The sequence below is a fragment of the Haliotis asinina genome, chromosome 8, assembly GCF_037392515.1.
Source record: "Haliotis asinina isolate JCU_RB_2024 chromosome 8, JCU_Hal_asi_v2, whole genome shotgun sequence".
In the NCBI taxonomy this organism is placed as follows: Eukaryota; Metazoa; Mollusca; class Gastropoda; order Lepetellida; family Haliotidae; genus Haliotis; species Haliotis asinina.
Window position 1 is genome coordinate 42,718,736 of NC_090287.1, and position 25,383 is coordinate 42,744,118.

Sequence of the window (25,383 nt, forward strand, 5' to 3'; positions counted from 1 at the left end):
TATGTCACGTGATCCGGAATACCCTGAAATGATTCGGAACTGCCGTAACGGCGGAGCGTTTCTTTTGCGATATTTCTAAAGTCAATCAGGACCGAATTAATTTCATATTTTGGTGTAAGTAACATGAAACATTTTTCAGTCAGAAATTGCCCTTAGGTGCTTCAGATACATTTTTGCGGAGGCGCATGCAGTTGGTTTTTCGTTAGTGATCCGGAACTGCCCTACGCACTGTACGGTTAGGCGAGTGCGACATCAATTTTGGCCACTGACTGTAGTTATGAACTCACCCGTCTCACAAATAGTCATAATATTAATGCAGGTAGCTAAATGTCTTGATGGATATGAGTATTGGAAGCACGCGTGGTACTACAATCACATGACCCAACTTTCATATGTTTACATATTTTCAATAACCCGCCATGTTCTTGAAGCCTCTTTCAGAAAAGAGTTGCACAAATGGGAAATAACTCTGCATGGCCTCGTTCTGAGTATGTTTGCTGTTGTCAAAGATGGAGGACACGGGGAGTGTTGATACATGGTGAATGGTTCAACTGACTTTCCTAGCATCTGCCTGTAAATACCTCTTTTATCAAGCATCGGTATATCGTGCAACATTATCTATGCTGTTCTGAGACGCCACGTTTTGTGATTCATCATGCCAGGGATGGAAGAATCGTTGTTCTCACTTGAGTTAGTTGTGGAAAAGTTGTATGTTCCGCATGTAACATGTCGGTTTCCCGCTATTGCATTCCGATTGCTTGACTTTCCAACCATATTAATCAGTCATGTAGAACCAGATTTAGCCAATACAATCAAAGCCAAGATAGTGCGCGACCCTTACTACCAACTACCAGATCAGTTTGGTGAACTGAAAGACAAACACGGAAATTTTATGGTGAAGAAAGGAAAGTCATGTCTGTTCAAGATCCCCGTTGAGAGTCTAAAGATGCATTTGACTAACACGCCTCTCTATGTTATGGTGATTGATACATTCCCAGATACACCAAAGCTGATGGGGAATAGTGCAGTGCCTCTGAATTCCCTAATGGATGATATCTCAGTGGATATTGCAAAACTGGGCACTACAGTACCTTCAGTTCATGGTGATAAAGGTCTCTTTAAAGTGTACAGCTTAATGGGAAAGGAAATTGGATACTTTGTCTTAGGATTCAGACTGCTTTGCTTAGGACCAGGATTAATTCCACATTTACCAGAAGCAGCTTTATCAAGTCGTGTTATTAAACAAACAGAAAAAGAAAATAAAACAGTAGAAGAAGCAATACATCAGAGTCAGACACTTCAAGTAACACCACACCATGCAGCGCAACATTTAAATGAAAGTCGAGAGATGGGATCTATGACCGATGTTGAAAAACAAGATGCTATTCTTCAAACCATGGAGTTCAGTGACAAAGGAGTGAATGTGGCAATTTCTTGTCCAGAAGATTATTCTCAGAAACAGAAACAGAAGTGTTTTACAGCATCCACACAAACTGAAAATCATAAGGTGAAGCAAGTCATACGTGAAAGGCAAAGGTTCATAGAGCATGTTGAAGAAAAAGATGAAGATGATGGAATTATCATCAATAACATTGTTTGTCCACCACCAATGTTTTACAACAGTGAATGTGACCCAATAATCAGAATGCACAAACTCCTACACTATGACACTACATCTGAGGATGATGACCTGACCATTGAAGATTTGGAAAGTGTTGATGATAATGAGGATACTAAGACAACAGCGAGAGAGAACAGGAGTCCCATCTACAATAACATGATTAACCACAGACCATCTGGATTGCAGACTGCCAAGGGTGGAAAAGTACAAAGAACTAGGGATGTTACAACTACAGATTCTAATGAGATGTTCCCAATGCTCACAGCTCTTCTAAATGAGCTCACTGGAATTCAGAACTCACAATTATTGGAAACTGTTGTAAAAATTACTCAGGGAAAGCAGAATGTTCAAAAGGTCCCTACAGTTAATCAGAAACCACCAATACCAAAGTCTGCAAGCAAACGACTTGAAGAATTGAGTCGGCCTAGACAGCCTTTTCTTAAGGGAGGTCAATTGATAAATGAAGTAGTAGTACAATCCAAAACAGAAGAAGAAGTGACAACTGGAAGAAGGTCTAACAGACAGTGTGCTGAGCCACATTCTCCTGTTCCCAAGAACAAGGGGTGGTTGAGGCAGTTACCTGAGCAAGGGGTAAAGAAGAGTCCCCTTAAATTTGGTTTGACCCATACACAACGACTCAGGTTGGCTAAAACAAATCCAGGATGGTTGAAAACTGTGGAGAAGGAAGAAGCTGAGATGAAAAAGAAGAAGGAAAAGGTTGCAGCTCTTAGCATTGCCGATTCAGATGCTGAACTGAATATTACCAATTATTCTGATACTCTTACTGAAGTCAGGCGCTTGGCTGAGAAAGAACTTGAGAAAGGGGATCAGACGATTGACACTACTACAGCCCAGAGTAGCCTGAGTAAAGGTGACACAAGTATGGCTAGAGAGGCAAGGAGAAATCCTGATAGTCCAGATAGAGGCAAAATGTGGTTAAATAGATATGGAAAGCGTTCACCTTCACCAAAAGACAGGAGCATTTCTCCTAAACAGCGTTCGAATTTGACAAAGAAAAAGTCGAAAAGACATGCAGAACCAGATAAAAATGATGATGGCAAGAAAGACATTAGGCATCCAAGTGTGAAATGTGCAACATCAAATGAGACTGATGACAACAGTCAAAGAAGTGATCAACACAGCCAGCGGAGTATTGAAGTGCATTTACCCAGTGCACAAATGGATGATGATGGTGATAGTGACAGGACGCTTGATGACAGAGACACTATACCAAATGACCATCTGGTGAGTAAAAATATGAGATTTCCTGGATTTGGCAAAGGAAATGAATCTTTCCCTGAGTCAATTGATGGGCAACCTAACAAGTCTTTGAGCGAAACAAGAGATGATGATCAACCACTGGAATCAACCAGGCTATCCACAAATGTACCCAGAATGAAGGAGTCCTCTGATTATGACACTCACCAATTTATGTCAACTGATGAGCCTGAATTACAAGGTTTGATGAGCGATGAGGATGACAGATCAGACATAATGGACAGTGGTCGCCATGGGCGCCTCTCTGGAGCAGTTGTCTCTGCAAGTATGACATCAATGCACAAATTTCCAGTTATGAATCCTGTTGCCTCCGAGCAATCTCCTGTGCCTGCTACTAGACGTTCAGTAGTGAAGGTAGACATGGGTCCTAGTCAAGAACTTACACCAAGGGAAGGCACTCCTCAATCTCAGGGTAGCTCTAAACGGCCAACACCCCGACCCCGACAACCAGCCAGATTAGGTAGAGAATCAGTGCACACAGACTCAGTTAGTTCCTATCAGCCTTCAGATGCAGATAATGCACTGATTTCCCTCAGCAGTGATGCCAACTACTCTGATGACTTTCATCCAGTTGGCAGTGAAATTGATGATAGTCTCACTGATATTTCCTCACCAGATATAATGCTGCCAAGATATATTCCATCCACAAAACTTGGATACACAATAGCATAAGAATACTCATATTTTCATTTGATACTGGAACAGATTTCGATACTGAATGGTGGGAGAGAGACATGAGTGGTCCAGTTATCGAAGGTGGTACTTTTCTTTGTATCCTTTAAACATATTAGAAATAAATGATGTATTTCAGGACAGTGCTGCCTAGTTAGTATCAGGCACTACAGTTTTCCATGTTTACTGCTCACAGCATCATCCCTTTACTGCAGCTTTAGGTGATTAAAAGATCTGAATCTGATTTTCACAGTGGTAGCCATGGCAGCTATATAAAACTATTTATGATTTATCATTTGGTTTATAATATGCTGAAATCTTGTTATCTGTAGTTTGTAGTGGGGCCCCATTATATATGGGTAGCTTTTGTTTCATCTTTTCAAGATCTTCTACATTCAACCATATTCTATAATTCTGTCTGAAGTCATACCATTAACAGCATCTCCAAAACTGAAGAACCAGAGTTGCTGATTCAGCACATTGCTGATGACATCTACATTTGCTGGATCGGTCAGTGTCGTCCATCTGTGTTCAACTGCATCAGTATGTACAAATTCTTACAATATGCTTGGTCTTTTCTAACTAGTCATGTATGGTCCTTATGATGACCTCATATTTCAAATCATTAGGATTTGATTGTTATTGTGAAACAATAGGAAAAACATTTTCTGTTTCAGCAGAGATGAACAGATGAGTGATAGCAATATGTATTCTGTTGACACTTTAGATTGACACATCTCACTGTAGATATCAAGGTGAGCGACAGTAGCTCAGCACCATTTGTTACTTTTGAGTTTCCCCGAGGTCATATCTTGGGTCATGCCTCATAGCCTAAATTATTTACCCCTCCTTACTTACTCACAGTGTAATTGAGAGTAATTGTGGTATGGTCATGATAACAATCTTTGCAGTCAGCAAAATGAATATGATAATTCAGAAGCAAAATTCTTTATATACAGAGGCATAATCAATTTAGTTTAGTTCATTAATACAAATCATACCTTCGTTGGACAGTAGTATTCGTTATTCATTTGGCACATGTTTGTCTGTTTTGGATACATTTGACTTTGGTCAGGTATCACTGTGAAGCAGTACTTAGTGAAATCATTACAGCTTGATCCATACATCAGAGGGTTACAGTACTGTATGTAAATCAGGTTAAACAGGCTAAATAACATCTTATCCATGTCCAGATACAGATCATGTTAAATTGAGACTGTCATTACAGAACATGTACATGTATTATATTTCAATTTATCAAGTAATGGATTGTGTTAAATGCGCAGTCCTATCAGTATTGACATGAAGTCCCCTTGCAGCAACTCCTAACCTGCATTGATTTATGTTAATGAACTACTGACTGACATGTCACAAAGCCTCTGAAGACATGGACAGTTTGTTAAGATGGGTGAATTAACTTAAACATTGTATTCATACTCGGTATCTTAGAGTTACTTAATTGAGTGACATTGCATCGTAAACATCCTTTATGTCTTATGTTGACATTATATCATACAAATTTTAATACCCTTCTTTGTTTCTGTATTGTAGATAACATATTGTAGGAATAACAACTACATTTTACGCTTGACAACAGATCAGATGGTACAGTTTGTATTCCCAACTTATGATATTGATGTGGACATTATGGAATTGGTTTATAAAACATTATTGACTACAACTGACTTGGTTATATCACCATCAGGTTGACAATGGCTGATGGCAAGGAGTGCTGTGTTTGTTCAGCATGATGATGAGCACCAGTTTGTTTGTAAAACAAAGGAAGTGTGCTAGGTGGCTGTACACAGTGTATATATCATGTATATTAAAGCGTATACTGCATGTAGTATTTTGTCCCAATTGTAATGATTGTATAATGGAATAAATGATGTTGAAAACATTGGTTTCTTTCATTAATTATACAAGGTTGGTGGATATTGTTATACCAAGGAGTGAGTGAGTGAGTTTGGTTTTACGCCGCTTTTAGCAATATTCCAGCGATTCACGGCGGGGGACACCAGAAAATGGACCTCACACATTGTACTCATGTGGGGAATCGAACCCGGGTCTTCAGCGTGACAAGTGAACGCTTTAACCACTAGGCTACCCTGCCGCCCCTTATACCAAGGAATTCTGTCCATCCATCTTTGACATTTCCGTTAAACCAATAACTCCAAAACTGCTGTTTGGATTGATTTCAAATCTGGAAACCAGTGCAGTGCACAGTGTGGTTCCAACATATTTTTCTTGAATTAGTTGCATTAATTTAAATATTTTGAACTTTTTACAAACGCCATGACAATTAAACCAATAATTTGAACACATTTGAATGGGCTGTTTCCAAATAAAATTTCAATAAAAGTTATCACAAATTGCATTTCTGGACATGGGACTTCCCTCATCAAATTTGTTCAACTGGCAACTTTACAAACATTTAATGGATTATGTAGGTCATAACTGGTTTGTTGGCTGTTTTCTTCTGGTTTTGCACGAAGCAACATAAAGAGCTTACCACTTCTTGAATGGCCTTCAGAAGATGGCATAGTGGACAACACCAAGGTCTTACAATTACATCAATATTTTACTTAGGTGTTTCAGAGTCGATTCAATCACCTTTCTCTCCCTGAATCCTCCCTATCATATACAGGATGTGGCTATCCATAAGACTTGTCCTTGTTTAAACGTCACATGATTTGTGATTATACGCTTATAATTTTGTTTATTTGTATTTTCTTAACAATGCACTTATATATCATGAATTCGTGATAACTGTGTTTTACTTATTTTTGATTTTTGGGTTGCATGTAACTTTTAAGCACCAGTCCACTTCCAGAAGCACAAAGCAGAATGTGGGACAACTAATATGTAGTGACAATGTGGGTCCATGGAATGATCAACCTATGCAACTGTTCATCATAAAGAAGCCAGGCAAACAACCGTAATGGGTAATTGTTTAATACAGTAGATCTCAACAGGCAACTGAACTACACAGAGCACGAGGCAGGAGGTAGCAAATCATAACAGCAGTCAAATGTCCGACATGTGCCCAATCTTTACAACAAACAAACGCTCATTTACCATATTTGTCATAATATGTCTTCTAAAAAACACTCATAATGTATGTTCATGTATGGTGATGTTTGTTTTCAGATACATAGTGAACATTTTGGCAATCATATGCACCAGTGCTGCAATTTTCCAAAAGTAGTTGCCATCAGTAAACATGAACTGTCATGCAATGCACACTGGTGTTCTTACTACTTACAGGCTGATCTAACTGCTTAAACATTTTCCACAATATTCATGATATATTCTCATTCTCATATGGTGGTGACTGGTCCCATCAACATATTTGATTGATATACAGTTCGAGCATTAATGATATTTAAGGTTTTCGTAAAACATGTAAGAAAATTCACATGCTTTCCTCAATCATACATCTTTAGTGGGCAAGGCTAATTCCTTTCATCCGTTTTTCAGTTTCCTAGGCGTGTATAAAGGCCGCCAACTATGTAGTGACTAGAGCAGTCTACACTGCTGTGTCAGTCATCTGAGAACTAATGTCTGTAGAGCAAATTCTTTTGCAAGAGCACAATAACATTATATTTTCAACACACTATTTATCTAGTTTGACAAAAGAAACAGAATGCTAAAGAGTAAACATGGCATAAGAGACCTTGCCCAGTTGTTATACAGAGTTGGCTACTCGTGTGTTCAGTTGATTACTGGGGTGTCGGGTCAAACTGACCAACATCAATGCAGACAAGTGCAGACGAGACAGGTTTGTGAATGCTTTCTATATGATAATCAAGAAAGAAGGAATGCTTGAATCAAGATGATTACTGTACAATAACACATAAGACATGTTCAAATTGGCAAACAATATGTCTTCTTTAGAAAACATTTCCTCAGTTCTAAATGAGAAATTTCAGAAAGAGAGATGCTGGACAGTAGTATATATTTGCATGAAGGAATGTCTGGATTAGTTGCAGTAACCTGATCACAGAGCTTGTGTTCAAACATGTACTTATACCTGTGAACATGCGGCTATCAGTTCTATGGCTGTTGCGAATACTGTACCAGACTGCTGTCCAACTGATAAGAAATACTAGTGCACAATATTCATTATAAGGCAATTATCTTAGAAGTCAAATACATTGCATTAATCCCTTGATGACAACGCATGCTTGAGCATGTGAGTCTGATGCAGGTTTGGAACAGAATCTATTAGGAAAGCAATGTGAGACAACGGTAGCTTTGTCTGTGTCAAGAGAAGCAGTATTATGAGGAGCAGCATAGACCTACAGTTACCACAGCCGTAATTATGTCATTATGTGTAATGTATGGTTGATGTGGACATAATTGTGGCCAAGTGTATCTTTCTGAAATTTGTTAGCTAACAGGTGATAACAAAATATAGAGTGAAGAATCTCTGAAACACTTCAACAGTTTTTTCACTGTTGTTGAGTGACTATCTATATATTTATAAAACTTTTAATAGTTATCCATGTATCAAAGTAACAAAAAAAACCTGAAAGTATTTCCTTAAAGCAAATTTCACACTAAGGTGAGTTTATGCTGACTCCTCATAGTGTCTCCATGGAGACAGCTGTCCTGTTCCTGCATGTTCTCCCTCACACATGCCTGCCATTTAGCAACCACACAAATAACACAGCCATCCTATTTGAACAACTGCAGCTTTTCTAGAATGAATTCCTCTGTTAGTTCCTCGGGACTTCTGATTTCAAACACCTGAAAATTAAAAAAATAATAAGACGAAATATATATTCAAATTGCTGCATTTATAGAAAGTTCCTTGATGACATATTGACTGTAGTTACAGAACTGACAATGTCAACAGACAGGCTGACACCCACATGGCTGGGTGACAGGGCATGCTATGGTAAGAGATATGATGACAATCATCTGACTTAGAGACAATGCATGCTGTGTTAACAGACAGAATGACAACCAGCTGGCTCAGTGACAGGAAATGCTAAGTTAACAGACAGGATGGCAGTCGCCTGTCTTAGTGGTAGGGCATGCTATGTTAAAGGTCACATGCAACCAAAAAATCAAACATAATTAAAACACAATTATCACGTATTCATGACATATAATATACATTGCTGCATGTAATAAACAAATAACCAAAATTATAAGAGTACAATCGCGATTCAAAAGTGCAATATTTTGTTCTTGGGTTTATTTCCCCCCTAAAACGAAACCCTCTGGAGACCGAACCCAGTCATAGCGGGAGGGTGTGCACTCAAGTGTAACAACAGCTTCCGACTGGCTGGTTCATTTGCTGTTATGCTGAGGGCTTGTGTGTACAGAAAGATGATCTGTTTGATGGGCATTTTAGAATATGGCTTGTCACAAGAAAGTAAGATTCTCTATGGATAACAACTTCTTTTACTGTACTTGATGCATCATTTCAGTATGGATTCATATACAGTTGTCAAACAAAATCATATACACTAAAAGAAGTTGTTATCCATAAAGAATGTATATAGAGATGTTTGGTTTTGTAAATACATGTTCTCTGATTTTGTGTTCAATCCAATGAAAACTCATCTCAGTAGAAATGGTGAACTACTGCATGACTGGAAACTGTCATTCGTCCAAGTTCCAAAAGACTTAAAACTGACAAGCATTTGCACCAGTTTCCATCAGATCCAGTCATCCGAGAAAAATAGAAGTAGTTTATTCAAAGCCCACAGACATAAAAACATCTCGTGTACAAATATCACACCTGTCTAATTACTTAATGTGGCAGAGACAGGACTCGGGCACATGAGTCATGAATCAATTTATTTTGTTTATGGCGTATTGCCTGATATGTGCTAAGTTCAAATTGCATGTGGTCAATGATTGAAACTGTGTATTGCATACTGTCTTCAGCAGACAGACAGGCAGACATATAGGTGTCAGTAAACTTGACACTGAGCTTTCTCTGTGACCAGATGGTGACAGAGGCTGCTTACCACAATCAACATATCATTTTTTATGTGAATAGGTAGATTATTTACTTGTTTGTGTACACAACCAAGATTAGACTAGTGCTCATGACCTCACACTCCAGGCATCCATACTGTCTCAAGCTCCGCGAACCTATTCACTGTGCATTCATTATGGGCGCAGCGCAGCACAGCTGTTGAAACCACTTTCTCCCCAGCACTGGGGAAAACTTAGTGAATCATTTGAAGTCTGATTTTGCGGGCTTTTTTTTCTTCATGTTTTTTTCAACTTTATAGGTGGAATTGGCATTTTTGATGATTTGTTTCAGCAAGTACATACCGAAAGGTATCAGAATCTGCAAAGTTGTTTTACATCGCGTGTGACCTTTAACAGACAGGATGACAATCCTGACACCAACTACATGGCTGGTGGCGGGACATGCTATGTTAACATACAGGATGACAATTGCCTGGATAGGCAACAGGGCATGCTATCTTAACAGACAGGAATGACTGGGTGGCAGGGCATGCAATGTTGGTGTGCACAAGCACCTGTCATTATTATTTGTTTGCTGATATAATGACATGAAGTCTTTGAAGCATGGTTCTATTTTTTTAATAGCAAACAAAAATATGTCACCTTACCTTTGTAACTTTAGCTTCATTGACTAATGCCAACTTTGTGCCTGCATACATCATTTGATGTTCTGGTTTACATCCTGAAAGAAAACATGGTATATTTCTTACTAACTGCAAGCCAGACTAAATCCTTTGTCACACTTGCCAGTGACTTTCAAATTGGATAGGAGCACAACACAATTTTGATTTTAGTGTTGTAATGGATGCAAAAATATTGCAGCAATAGCCAAAATACAAACAAATTGAGTTGTGACACATTTTTTAACTTGTGAATTCTCTCTTACAAAAACAACCATGGGTGTTTGAATCATTACATTTATCAAAATTGCTGGCCAGAAGTTATATACACAGTGATTATTTGCAAAAGCATTAAGAAAGAGTCAAAGCTGAAACACTGAGTGACATTCAGCCAGCAGGCATGTTGCATCTAGCCATCTTTACAACAGGGGTGCTACAAGCTACCATCGAATTGCCGGGACTTCCACAAGCCACATCTAGATGACAGGCTGCTACAAGCCACCATCTAGACAACAGGGATGCTACAAGCCACCATCTAGACAACAGGGATGCTACAAGCCACCATCAAGAAAACAGGGATGCTACAAGCTACCATCAAGAAAAACAGGGATGCTACAAGCTACCATCTAGACAACAGGGATGCTACAAGCCACCATCTAGACAACAGGGATGCTACAAGCCACCATCAAGAAAACAGGGATGCTACAAGCTACCATCAAGAAAAACAGGGATGCTACAAGCTACCATCTAGACAACAGGGATGCTACAAGCCACCATCAAGACAACAGGGATGCTACAAGCCACCATCAAGACAACAGGGATGCTACAAGCCACCATCAAGACAACAGGGATGCTACAAGCCACCATCAAGACAACAGGGATGCTACAAGCCACCATCAAGACAACAGGGGTGCTACAAGCTACCATCAAGACAACAGGGATGCTACAAGCCACCATCAAGACAACAGGGATGCTACAAGCCACCATCAAGACAACAGGGATGCTACAAGCCACCATCAAGAAAAACAGGGATGCTACAAGCTACCATCTAGACAACAGGGATGCTACAAGCCACCATCAAGACAACAGGGATGCTACAAGCCACCATCAAGACAACAGGGATGCTACAAGCCACCATCAAGACAACAGGGATGCTACAAGCCACCATCAAGACAACAGGGATGCTACAAGCTACCATCAAGACAACAGGGATGCTACAAGCCACCATCAAGACAACAGGGATGCTACAAGCCACCATCAAGACAACAGGGATGCTACAAGCCACCATCAAGAAAAACAGGGATGCTACAAGCTACCATCTAGACAACAGGGATGCTACAAGCCACCATCAAGACAACAGGGATGCTACAAGCCACATCTAGACAACAGGGGTCCTACAAGTCACAATCGAGACAACAGGGGTGCTGCAAGTCACAATCTAGACAATAGGGGTGCTACAAGCCACCATCAAGAAGGAACTTGAAGGAGCAAGAACTGACATGATAAACAGAATGTTGTTGTTTATACAAAACGTCATATATATTCACATTCTTCCAACTTTGGAGTGTCTTTCAAGGACTTCACTGTGGCAGTTTGTTTTACCTTGTGGTGTACAGAAAATGAATATGAGTGGGAAGGACACTCTTCCATCCTGATGTTTGTGTACATAGCTGAGGACGACATATCGAGGCTGGGAGGCGGGCAGTTCACTGGCAACCTCCTCTACTGTACAGTCCTGAAGAGAAATACTCATATGACAGAATCAAACAGACCAGTCAGCAGGGGGATACAAACATAGCATACACGTACATCAGTCATTTCCTAATGTTGTCCCTGAACACCATAGACTGCTCTCACTTAGTAATGAATAAAAGGTAATCATTGTTGGTTTAAAAAGTCATGTACATATTTGAGGGCTAAACATTCTCTTCCCACAGAGGTTACCTGTCATATCTTCCTATGAACCTCTGTTCTAATACGGCCATATTTCCTGGTTCTCACAAAGTATACCCTAGCAGCAAAAAATTGTAACACAAATTATCTCCCTTCCTTCTAGCGAATCAAAACCTGTGTTACATGAACTTAGATCCAACTTGACCAATACAAGCAAATGCGGGGACACAAATATCCCTCGTCTGCCAGGGACGGGTTGATGTTACATGCAAGAATCTAATGGCTAGCTTGTCCGCTGTCAATGAGGGCTATCACCTGGCCATTACATGACTGAGATATGTCCAGATGAATATTTGCGTGTCACTATGAGGAAGAGGTTCTAGTTTTTCAGAAGCATACAGGGATTACCATGGCTCAAGGAATGATCACTTTTGAAACAATGTTACACAACTACATGCAAATTCTGCTATAGTTCTGCGAACAAAGTGTGTTCCTGTGAACATGAGGCCATTCGATTTGGGTATATTTGATTAATGGTTTCTATAACATTCTAAACTACACAAACATGGCCACAGTAGTCAGTAGTAATGGATGTATCAACAGCTATTTGGACCTGGGTAGGTCAACTTGACAGAAGGGTAAGAGTACAGTACCTCATATTCCTCATCCAGTATCACCAATTGTTTAGCAAAGTCTACTTTCACTGAAAAACAAAACAAATAGATTACATCAGTCCAACATAACTTTGGTGAACCAACGGAAAACCTTATGCAGATGAACTGCAAAAGGATCATGAATCAAGCTGTTGAAAAGAATGTGCATAAACTGTGCACTCTGTGTAAAGTTTTGTTTAGAATTTGCCAATTTTCACTGATTTTTATCATTTACTGAACTCATCAAAATAATCTTTTCAACATTACAAATAAAACAATACATCAGTTCATGTGTAAACAGTCCCTTTAAACAGTATGGAATATCTTGCTACATCTAGTTTTGAACAGTTGCCTGAAGTAAGTGGCTATATTAAAACTAGTGAGTGTAATCTCCTGAAAGGAAGTATACATTCAAATCATGCATCTCAGAGTGATCAATAAATGTTTCTAATGGCTTTTCTCATCTCTAAAAGGATCAAATATGTCTACTGGTGAACAATCCTGCCACAATCAGTGGGGTTCCAATAAGAAAACTTTCCAGGTTGGTTTATCAGTTATTATTACTATTATTATTATTGAGTTGCATCAACAGAAAGACATTTACAGAAACTATTGCAGACAACTATGATGAGAGTACTTACACTTAGTCTCTGCATATATACAATTGTGATAGTGAAAGGAGCCCCAGGGGAACCAGAGATTCAGAACCTGAAAGAATCTAGACTTGTTTCATTTAAAGCTTTAGCACTTATAAAGTCAATTAACAGTTGCTATTCAAATACAATGTTATCCACCAGGTTTTGTTTCACTTTCTACTAATACATTTGTTTTAGTGATTTTACACCAAATGTGCACATCCTGTCAACTATCACTTCCTGACAAGATCTATTCTACATGGACTGTCAGATGAAACCAATGAAACATAATGTTGTCCACAAGAAACTGTGGTCATGATCTTATCATCCATTCTAAGATGTTTCGGTGAAAGATCAAAGATCAGACGATAATGTGCACTTTTTGCATTACGTCACAATGTGTTGCCGGCAATACGCCATTCCGGTCTGCCCGCTTGTAATCGAACTTGTTTGCATTACGTCACAATGAAATCGACGTCACGATGGATGTTAGTTTGCCATCACCTCGTATAGCCTCCCACAGTAAACATGCTTTGTCGCATCCCGTTTCTTGGTTTGCAGTTGCATCACACAGCTAACATCATTGGTGTAAACAATACGTTTATGTTTTCCGAAGGATAAAATGTCTCATAGTTCGACTCAAAACTTTACAGAGACATGGTAATGTTTACAATGTTTACATTCCCACAATGCAATCATGGAATTATTGCATGACTAGTCATCTTCAGCTGAAAGTACTGATCTAAACTTTCATTAGTGGTAGAAATGAAACGGTCATATTACCTTGTGTGGTTTAAGAGAATCACAGATCTAATTAAAATGATCTAGAGAAGATATTTAACCTGAACATAAACCTTTAACACTTCTTTTTCTAGTAACTTTTGTCTAAACGTAGGGGGTTGACACGTCAAAAGAACAGCGCATCAGTTAGCCCTGTGCGAGGATTCTTAATTTAGGTCACAGACACCGTCGTTTGTTTTCTGCCATAGATTAATCGAAATTAGGCTTGGAAATTATTAAATACGGCATCTTAGAAAACAAATACAGTTTGTTCTACCACCATGTATAGTGTAATAAAGCACACTTTTGCCCTGAACTATTATATCGTTAAAGCACTCGGACACTTGCTTTAACGACATAATAGTTCAGGGCGAAAATGTGCTTTATTACACTATACATGGTGGTAGAACGAACTGTATTTCTTAATTCATTTTGACTTTGACCGAAAATAACGGACTGACACATAATGTCATGACCTAGTCTGTCTCACCCAGATCAGTGCTGGTATATGTGCTATAAGAAGCAGTTCCAGGATTCCATAAGTTCATGTTCTGAATCTCCCATCTCAGTCTCCGGCTCCTTTTCAATTCAGTTTGAACCAATCGCTTTCTGATCATAACAAGAGTGCACAGACATGAGCATTGGTCATAAAAAGAGTCCTAAAGACGTGGGCAGCAAACCATGACATAAGCCCATATCACTTCATTTTATACTATTTCTAAGATAATAAGGACTGGTATATATTGTGTACTTACATACAACAGCAGCTACATTTTTCTCTCTTCTAAATTTGAACTTTTTCAGGAGAGCTAATACATCTGGATCTATATCACACACTTGTACATTAGCCTGAAACAAAGTAAACAAGAAGTCACATAAATTTAGACAAACCAGTAGAGGTTTCCAATTCTTTGAAGAGAATTGTCCTTGGGGTACATATATGCTGTTCCTGCTGCCAGAAAATGTCACGTGACAGTTGTATCAATGTTTCAATAAAATATTGTACAATAAACAAAAAGTCTTTTTTGTTCATTATAAGGCGGGTGGCGATTCTCTCCAAAGAATTGGAAACCTCTACAGGTTTGTCTAATTCTTTTTCATAGAGATCGTCCTTAGGATACATGTATGCATAAATTCAGACTCCCAAAGACTGGACGCTAGGGAGAAGGGAATTCTGGCACAGTACATAATGATAGTGATTGTAATTATGTAAACTGACTTACGCAGAAACGCTCTCCTGTGATCTCCCAAAGCTTCCAAGAGAGGCATTATGGGAGGGAAGCGACAGGGAGCAACCACACCGATAACCCACCTCAGAGCTAAGCATGATGTATAGCACTGTAAAACAGTGTGAACATGACCCTGCCCACATTGTGATTTCTATAAAGAGCACTGTATGGGGGAAAACCCAACCTATAACTGACAACAAATCGTACTAAATCGTCAGTTGTGGGATACGTCAGCAGTGGGGACATAGCAATAATACGCAGTAACAGCAGCGTCACTTGTCAATTAACCAAGACTCACTTGGCCAGGGTGGCAGGACACTGTCCACTGGAGAGAACTGTACGGCCAAAGCACACTCTATCACTTGAGTGCGTATCAAGCTGGTAATGCTTAATAAACATGCTAGGCCTGCTCCAAATAGAAGCAGAGCAGATCTCTTCAATAGGCAGCAACTGCCCTGACCGAGTGAGTCTTCAACCCCTCAGGGGGAGGCTTGCCCTTAGTCTGGGAAGCAGCACAGATGACAAAAACTAGCCAGCGGAATAGGGTCTGTTTACTTGCTAGCAACCCAGCCTTCCCACTACTGTAAAAGCAGAACAGATGGGTACCCGTATGGATCCCTTGTGTTCATTTCACATAGACCTTGCTGGTCTTACGGGCATCCAGCAGGTGAGTGCTCGTTGCTGAGGTAGAAGGCTGGGTGAGAGTAAGAAGTTCAATAGGAGCTGTCACATGGAAAGCATGATCGATCTTCAGACAGTAAGAATCCGGGAGGCGAATACTGACACTGTCTGGATGAAACACAAGCGCCAGTTCTGCAGACAGGGCATGTAAATCACCAACCCTTCTCACAGACGTTACTGCCACCAGAAATATGGCCTTCCATGTTATCAGCTGAATGGAAGCAGCCGATAGACGTGAGAAAGTAGGACCGAACAGCCAATCAAGCACGACTGACAAATCCCAAGGTGGGCTGGTACGCCTGACAGCAGGTCGAACCCGATCCACGCAAGCTAAGAAGTACTGCACAAGAAGGTGCTGCCCCGGAGGAACACCATCGATAGGGGTGTGAAAAGTGGAAATAGCAGTGGAGTAGCCACGAATGGTCGAAGCCGCCAAGTCTTTTGCCAAACGAGCTTGCAAAAACTCCAATACTCGGACTAAATCTGCAGAAAAGGGATCTGCAGTCCCCCAATTCTGAACACCAGCGTGCATAGCGGGACCACCTATCCTCATATTGAAAGTTTGTCGAATCCCAACGTCAAAGCCAGAATTGTGTTTGGAACTGCCGCTGAAATTCCACGTGCCTCGAGGCTAGACCTAACAGAGGCCAAGCCACCCACTGAATACTTGGATTGGGCATCGGACGCCAATGCCCTCTGGTCCAGTATTCGAGAGCAGAACACGGGTATCTGATTCGTCCCGCCGGATGCAAACATATCAACCTGGAACGATCCATATAACAGGGAGATAACAATGAATATCCACCTATTGAGCATCCACTTGTGCTGGGCCAGGATCCAGCGAGAAAGAGTGTCTGCTCGCATGTTCTCCAGCCCTGGGAGATAAACCTGAATCACCTGACAGTCGTACTGATTACACCAGAGGAGGAAATCCCATGAGCTCGGGACACAATGCCGCCTTGCTTCAGGATGTAAGTCATGGCCGTACGGTTGTCCAGCTGAAGACAAACCACCTGGCCCCTGACATGATCCAGAAAGCACTTGAAAACCAACCACACAGCACTCAGTTCTAAGACATTGATGTGAAGACTGGCTTTGGCTTTGGACGGCGTCTGGACACCGATAGACTGCCCAGAACACCCCCCACCCCCCGTGAGGGACGCATCGGTTTCAACTGTAAGAACTGGCATCAGGAGCTCCAAAGGAACCCCCTTGGAGAGATTCCCGACATCGGACCACCAATGACGGTGAGGAGACAACCATCCGGGAACTGTGAGACACTTCTCCAGATCCTCTGAGTGAGCCCATGGACTCACCATATCTTGCTGTATGTGGCGCATCCTCAACCGCACCCGCCATACCACAGATACGTCATGTAACCCAAGAGACAAAGCCAAGTTCATGTGGGTGCTTGTGGCTGTGAGAGGGAGGAAGACACCATCTCTGATACTCTGCTGACCCGGTCAGGCGACAAAGACACTAGACCCTGATGTGTTGTGAACCTCGCCCAAAGTCCTGGGTGGGTACCAGGTCAGATAATCCACCCCACCCGAACTAGAATGTCCATCACCATGTGAGTAGAATCTAGAATTGCTGGTTGAGATAGCGTACTGAGCAATTAGTCGTCCAGGTAAGGGTGACAACGCCTTCCTTGCGATCAGGCTAGAGTAGCCGGCACTAACGTGAGTTTGGTGAACACCTTTGGGGCCGTAGAGATGCCAAAGGGGAGCACCGTGAACTGGTAACACACCCCGTCGTAAGGAAACTGGAGGAACTGCTTGAATGAAGGGTGTATCGGCACATGAAGATACACATCCAAACTGAACAGCGGCGATCACCGAGCAAAGTGCCTCCATCTTGAAGGATGGAACTTCTATCATGTGGTTCAACCCCTTGAGGTTGAGAATGAGGTGGAACCTGTCATCCATCTTCGGAACGGGTAAGTATGTATGTGGAGCAAAATCCTGTCTGTTCCTTGCCCGTTGGTACATCCTCTATTGCGGACTTGTCCAGTAAAGCCTGAATCTCGTCTCACAGAATACCCACATCGAGTCACACATCAGGTGGGCCTGCACTACAGATAACTGACATAAAAGAACTACATTTGGGGACACGTGTAAGACTGCTGCATGGCATTCCAATAGACCTCCTCATAGGTCCGGTACGCCTTCCACTGGGGGGCGCCCAACTGAGCAAAAGGTGGAACCAGACACCCCTGTTTGGCAGTCAGAGCTTCACTCGAGGAAGCTGAGCCTCCCCTGAGGGCGACCGAAGTGAAAACACACTCATCCATGATCTGTTCCAGGAAAAGCGAATCGTCCCCCAGCTGGTAACGCCAAACAAGCTCGGGCAAATGGAAGCGAAGTCGAGTACCAACAAGGAAGGGATCCATAACATCCCACACCAAAGAAGGGAGAATGCGGAGCTTTGTCTGCGAGGGCTGCCTAAGAGCATAAGCCTCGCCCGGCAGGCAGAACTCAGCCAAGTCCGGGCGGCTAGTCGGGACTGCAGCCTGGTGTATACCTTGTGCGATATGCCGAGGCACCTCCCGCAAGTCTGAGGAAAAGCGGAAGACCAACTCGGACTCCACAACTTCCCAGACGTCCATAGCCTCGATCTTCGATCCCAAGTCTGAGTACGAATCCTCTCAGAAAGAGAACCCCCTTTTCCAAATAGCATAAACACTTATCATGTTTATCTTGAGGGGGAATATTTGTCCCTAAAGCCAAACACGCCGTAAAAGCCTGAAAGCCAATATGTAAGCATAAGCTAACGGCCTACACAGAAGCACATATCCAGCGCATACAACACATCAAAATTACTTGGATACCCGCATCATGAACTAATTGGTAATAAAATGCAATACTTCAACACGCAGGACGCTGACTTCCCACCATGGGAAAGCAACACGTGCATGACCCACGGGAAAAAAAAAAGACATTTTGTTTATTATATAATATTTTATTAAAACCCTGATACAACTGTCACGTGACATTTTTCGGTAGCAGAAAATATGTACCCCTAGGATGATATCTAAGAAAAAGAATTAACAAATAATCCTAAGTACAAATGTGTCTGACAAAATGTGAACCTGATGTTTTTGGGTTTGATGAGAGCATTACTTTCCTGTGTAATTTGCTTTACTATACAATCACAAGGATTCTTAATATGTGCCTGTAATCTGTATTATAGATTTTCATATGGATGACAACTTCTTCCTTACTGCATTGAGCAGATTCTTACACTGATATCAACTTACAAGTGACTACAACCAAGTGACATATATGCTACGACAGACACTGAATTTACATTAACAACAGCATGTAGTTGAAAACAGGAGGCACATTATTGGATGTGGTCAGGTGCTGAGTAAGAACAACAAATAACATGGGTGAAGAAGCCAAACAGGACGGACTAAGTAATAAATAAACCCAACAATCACGTGATCAACAGCACAGGTATCAATCAATGCAATTTGTATACAATCATACGCGTCAACAGAGACAGCAAGCCTGACCACCTGATCTTGTTACTCTGCTCCTATGGCAAGATGGGTTTCTGAAGACCAAGTTACAAGTCAACTCTTCATAGGTCAATAGTATGAAGAATATTTAGTCTCTTTTGTGACAGCACACTTCAATGGCTTTCAAATGTCCACATATTATAGTCTTCAGCAACCCATGCTTCCCACAAATGGCTATTCTTGTCGTAAGAGGCGACGAACAGGATCAGGTGGTGAGGCTCACTGACTTGGTTGACACATTGGTTCCCAAATGCGCAGATCAATGCTCATGTTTTTCATCACCGGATTGTCTGGTCCAGTCTCGATTATTTACAGACTGCCTCCATTTAGCTGGAATATTCCTGAGCGTGTATAACTCATCATGAGAAAAACCTCTGAGCTGCAGGATATGTTCGCCCCACAGAAGCAAAAATAAAAAAAAGAAAGAAAAAAAAGAAAGAAAGCCTAATTATAAGCCTAACCAAACAGAAAGCCAGAGAGCAGCGATGCGCTCTTATACAGTCACAACACGGAATCGCTGTTCTTGACTAAACCCTACCCTAAGTATTAGAGGAAAAGATTATTGGTAAACATGGTAAAATAGTCACAAAGTATGGAGACGTATATGTGCTGTAATAACACCTATAACTCTTTAACCCCTTAAAGATGCAATAATGACCAGAAAAATTATCAGTTTTACATATATTTAGCTCAGCAACTTTTGAGTTGTACGGATGAGCGGTCAGAACCCGAGTTCATCTCACGGCAAATAGTGTCCTCCGCACTTCTTTTCTAGACATTAACCTCTTGATACAGTAAAATCTGAAGTCGATCCACTGTAGTAATAATCGATGACCCATGCATGCTATAATACATACAACGGCACGTACCATTGTTTTGTTTTGACCACACCCCCGAACTTCGGAATACGGAAGTAAGATTTGGACTTCCGCGCTTCAACGCGCAGGTGCTAAAAATACAAACTTCCGCCACGTGTTTATTGGTGGTCGTCGCTATTTTACACCCTCTCAGGGGACATGGCGAGGGATTGAATTTATCGAGTTCTACACCCTCGTGGCATCTCGCGTCTTATTCAAAGTGACTGTCATTTTGGCTGTGCGCCGAAAATAGATTTGCGCGAACAAGGCACATATAACCCACACATATATATATGAACAGAAGAGACATACGCGTGTGGCAATAATGATTGGATCTATTTTTGCACTTCAACATAAATATGATACTCCACGCTGGAGTGACACGTTTTTCCGTTTTGCTACTTTTAAGAATATTTTCGGCGGAGATGGAAAAGTGGAATGTCCATATGAATGTAGTCTCACAAGAATATTTTGGGAGGACATAAAAAGCTATGGTCTGCATATACAATGTACACCGACACCTCAGGATTTCAGAAAAAAATCCATTAAGCCTCTGTTCAACGCCTTTGTGTTCATGCGGAACCTCATTCCAACACACCTACAGGCACATTCCCCCAGGGCCCTATATAAATATGCGACTGCACGTTGGGAGACCATTTCTTGGTAATTTTTTCACAATATTTGGGGAAGAGATGGAAAGGTATTGTCTGCACATAAAATGTAGACGAACATGTCAGCATATCAGAAAAAAATACATCGAGTCAAACTTCAACCGTTTAGTGGTGATGCGACCGCTGTTTCCAACACACCTATATGCACATTCACGAACGGCGGACCTATATAAATATGCGACTGCACGTTGGGAGACCATTTTTTGGCGATTTTTCAGAATATTAGGGGAAGAGATGGAAAGGTATTGTCTGCACATAAAATGTACACGAACATGTCAGTATTTCAGAAACAAAATTCTCCGACTCTTAGTTCAACCGTTTTGTGGTGATACGGTCGCTGTTTCCAACACACCTGTATGCACATTCACCCACGGCGGCCCTATATAAATATGCGACTGCACGTTGGGAGACCATTTCTTGGTAATTTTTTCAGAATATTTGGGGAAGAGATGGAAAGGTATTGTCTGCACATAAAATGTAGACGAACATGTCAGTATTTCAGAAAAAAATACCTCGAGTCTTTGTTCACCCGTTTAGTGGTGATACGGTCGCTGTTTCCAACACAACTATATGCACATTCACGAACGGCGACCCTATATAAATATGCGACTGCACGTTGGGAGACCATTTTTGGGTGATTTTTCAGAATATTAGGGGAAGAGATGGAAAGGTATTGTCTGCACATAAAATGTACACGAACATGTCAGTATTTCAGAAAAAAATTCTCCGACTCTTAGTTCAACCGTTTTGTGGTGATACGGTCTCTGTTTCCAACACAACTATATGCACATTCACGAACGGCGACCCTATATAAATATGCGACTGCACGTTGGGAGACCATTTTTGGGTGATTTTTCAGAATATTTGGGGAAGAGATGGAAAGGTATTGTCTGCACATAAAATGTACACAAACATGTCAGCATTTCAGAAAAAAATACATCGCGTGTTAGTTCAACCGTTTAGTGGTAATACGGCCGCTGTTTCCAACACAACTATATGCACATTCACGCACGGCGGTCCTATATAAATATGCGACTGCACGTTGGGAGACCATTTTTGGGCGATTTTTCAGAATATTTGGGGAAGAGATGGAAAGGTATTGTCAGCACACAAAATGTACACGAACATGTCAGTATTTCAGAAAAAATTTCTCCGACTCTTAGTTCAACCGTTTTGTGGTGATACGGTCGCTGTTTCCAACACAACTATATGCACATTCACCCACGGCGGCCCTATATAAATATGCGACTGCACGTTGGGAGACCATTTCTTGGCGATTTTTCAGAATATTAGGGGAAGAGATGGAAAGGTGTTGTCTGCACATAAAATGTACACGAACATGTCAGTATTTCAGAAAATAATTCTCCGATTCTTAGTTCAACCGCTTTGTGGTGATACGGTCGCTCTTTCCAACACACCTGTGTGCACATTCACCCACGGCGGCCCTATATAAATATGCGACTGCACGTTGGGAGACCATTTCTTGGTAATTTTTTCAGAATATTTGGGGAAGAGATGGAAAGGTATTGTCTGTACATAAAATGTAGACGAACATGTCAGTATTTCAGAAAAAAATACCTCGAGTCTTAGTTCACCCGTTTAGTGGTGATACGACCGCTGTTTCCAACACAACTATATGCACATTCACGAACGGCGACCCTATATAAATATGCGACTGCACGTTGGGAGACCATTTTTCGGCGATTTTTCAGAATATTTGGGGAAGAGATGGAAAGGTATTGTCTGCACACAAAATGTACACGAACATGTCAGTATTTCAGAGAAAAATTCTCCGACTCTTAGTTCAACCGTTTTGTGGTGATACGGTCGCTGTTTCCAACACAACTATATGCACATTCACCCACGGCGGTCCTATATAAATATGCGACTGCACGTTGGGAGACCATTTCTTGGCGATTTTTCAGAATATTAGGGGAAGAGATGGAAAGGTGTTGTCTGCACATAAAATGTACACGAACATGTCAGTATTTCAGAAAAAATTTCTCCGACTCTTAGTTCAACCGTTTAGTGGAGATACGGTCGCTGTTTCCAACACACCTGTGTGCACATTCACGAACGGCGGCCCTATATAAATATGCGACTGCACGTTGGGAGACCATTTCTTGGTAATTTTTTCAGAATATTTGGGGAAGAGATGGAAAGGTATTGTCTGCACATAAAATGTAGACGAACATGTCAGTATTTCAGAAAAAAATACCTCGAGTCTTAGTTCACCCGTTTAGTGGTGATACGGCCGCTGTTTCCAACACAACTATATGCACATTCACGAACGGCGACCCTATATAAATATGCGATTGCACGTTGGGAGACCATTTTTGGGCGATTTTTCAGAATATTTGGGGAAGAGATGGAAAGGTATTGTCACACATAAAATGTACACGAACATGTCAGCATTTCACAAAAAAAATACATCGCGTGTTAGTTCAACCGTTTAGTGGTAATACGGCCGCTGCTTCCAACACAACTATATGCACATTCACCCACGGCGGCCCTATATAAATATGCGACTGCACGTTGGGAGACCATTTCTTGGCGATTTTTCAGAATATTAGGGGAAGAGATGGAAAGGTGTTGTCTGCACATAAAATGTAGACGAACATGTCAGTATTTCAGAAAAAAATTCTCCGACTCTTAGTTCAACCGTTTAGTGGAGATACGGTCGCTGTTTCCAACACACCTGTGTGCACATTCACGAACGGCGGCCCTATATAAATATGCGACTGCACGTTGGGAGACCATTTCTTGGTAATTTTTTCAGAATATTTGGGGAAGAGATGGAAAGGTATTGTCTGCACATAAAATGTAGACGAACATGTCAGTATTTCAGAAAAAAATACCTCGAGTCTTAGTTCACCCGTTTAGTGGTGATACGGCCGCTGTTTCCAACACAACTATATGCACATTCACGAACGGCGACCCTATATAAATATGCGACTGCACGTTGGGAGACCATTTCTTGGCGATTTTTCAGAATATTTGGGGAAGAGATGGAAAGGTATTGTCACACATAAAATGTACACGAACATGTCAGCATTTCAGAAAAAAATACATCGCGTGTTAGTTCAACCGTTTAGTGGTAATACGGCCGCTGTTTCCAACACAACTATATGCACATTCACGCATGGCGGTTCTATATAAATATGCGACTGCACGTTGGGAGACCATTTCTTGGCGATTTTTCAGAATATTTGGGGAAGAAATGGAAAGGTATTGTCTGCACATAAAATGTACACGAACATGTCAGCATTTCAGAAAAAAATACATCGCGTGTTAGTTCAACCGTTTAGTGGTAATACGGCCGCTGTTTCCAACACAACTGTATGCACATTCACGCATGGCGGTTCTATATAAATATGCGACTGCACGTTGGGAGACCATTTCTTGGCGATTTTTCAGAATATTTGGGGAAGAGATGGAAAGGTATTGTCTGCACATAAAATGTACACGAACATGTCAGTATTTCAGAAAAAAATACCTCGACTCTTAGTTCAACCGTTTAGTGGAGATACGGTCGCTGTTTCCAACACACCTGTGTGCACATTCACCCACGGCGGCCCTATATAAATATGCGACTGCACGTTGGGAGACCATTTCTTGGCGATTTTTCAGAATATTTGAGGAAGAGATGGAAAGGTGTTGTCTGCACACAAAATGTACACGAACATGTCAGTATTTCAGAAAAAAATACCTCGACTCTTAGTTCAACCGTTTTGTGGTGATACGGTCGCTGTTTCCAACACAACTGTATGCACATTCGCCCACGGCGGCCCTATAGAAATATGCGACTGCACGTTGGGAGACCATTTCTTGGCGATTTTTCAGAATATTTGGGGAAGAGATGGAAAGGTATTGTCTGCACATAAAATGTACACGAACATGTCAGTATTTCAGAAAAAAATTCTCCAATTCTTAGTTCAACTGTTTTGTGGTGATGCGACCGCTGTTTCCAACACACCTGTATGCACATTCACGAATGGCGGTCCTATATAAATATGCGACTGCACGTTGGGAGACCATTTCTTGGTAATTTTTTCAGAATATTTGGGGAAGAGATGGAAAGGTGTTGTCACACATAAAATGTACACGAACATGTCAGCATTTCAGAAAAAAATACATCGCGTGTTAGTTCAACCGTTTAGTGGTAATACGGCCGCTGTTTCCAACACAACTATATGCACATTCACCCACGGCGGCCCTATATAAATATGCGACTGCACGTTGGGAGACCATTTCTTGGCGATTTTTCAGAATA

The 25,383-nt window shown here is 41.2% G+C and overlaps 2 protein-coding genes across 2 annotated transcripts; one reads left to right on the plus strand and one right to left on the minus strand.

The window, feature by feature from the left end:
• Nucleotides 1-484: 484 nt before the first annotated feature.
• LOC137294930 (microtubule-associated protein 10-like) lies at nt 485-5,471 on the plus strand. Its single transcript, XM_067826103.1, has 2 exons — nt 485-4,114; nt 5,123-5,471. The coding sequence occupies exon 1, from the start codon at nt 656-658 to the stop codon at nt 3,569-3,571; it is 2,916 nt and encodes a 971-aa protein (XP_067682204.1). The 5' UTR covers nt 485-655; the 3' UTR covers nt 3,572-4,114; nt 5,123-5,471.
• Nucleotides 5,472-6,506: 1,035 nt separating this feature from the next.
• LOC137293866 (glia maturation factor beta-like) lies at nt 6,507-20,681 on the minus strand. The gene is made up of 6 exons (XM_067824639.1): nt 20,452-20,681; nt 14,905-14,998; nt 12,735-12,784; nt 11,791-11,923; nt 10,177-10,250; nt 6,507-8,323 (listed from the first exon to the last, which is right to left on the minus strand). Exons 1-6 carry the CDS (start codon nt 20,452-20,454, stop codon nt 8,252-8,254), a joined length of 426 nt encoding a protein of 141 aa, XP_067680740.1. The 5' UTR covers nt 20,455-20,681; the 3' UTR covers nt 6,507-8,251.
• Between the last annotated feature and the right edge of the window lie 4,702 nt (nt 20,682-25,383).

What these genes read in the sequence shown, in the direction of transcription:
- LOC137294930 (XM_067826103.1), top strand. Translation starts at nt 656, where the DNA reads ATGCCAGGGATGGAAGAATCGTTGTTCTCACTTGAGTTAGTTGTGGAA.
- LOC137293866 (XM_067824639.1), bottom strand. An exon ending in TACTGGATGAGGAATATGAG is followed by an intron (nt 11,924 to 12,734) that starts GTACTGTACTCT and finishes ATTTCTCTTCAG; the next exon opens with GACTGTACAGTAGAGGAGGT. An exon ending in CATTTTCTGTACACCACAAG is followed by an intron (nt 10,251 to 11,790) that starts GTAAAACAAACT and finishes GTTTTCTTTCAG; the next exon opens with GATGTAAACCAGAACATCAA.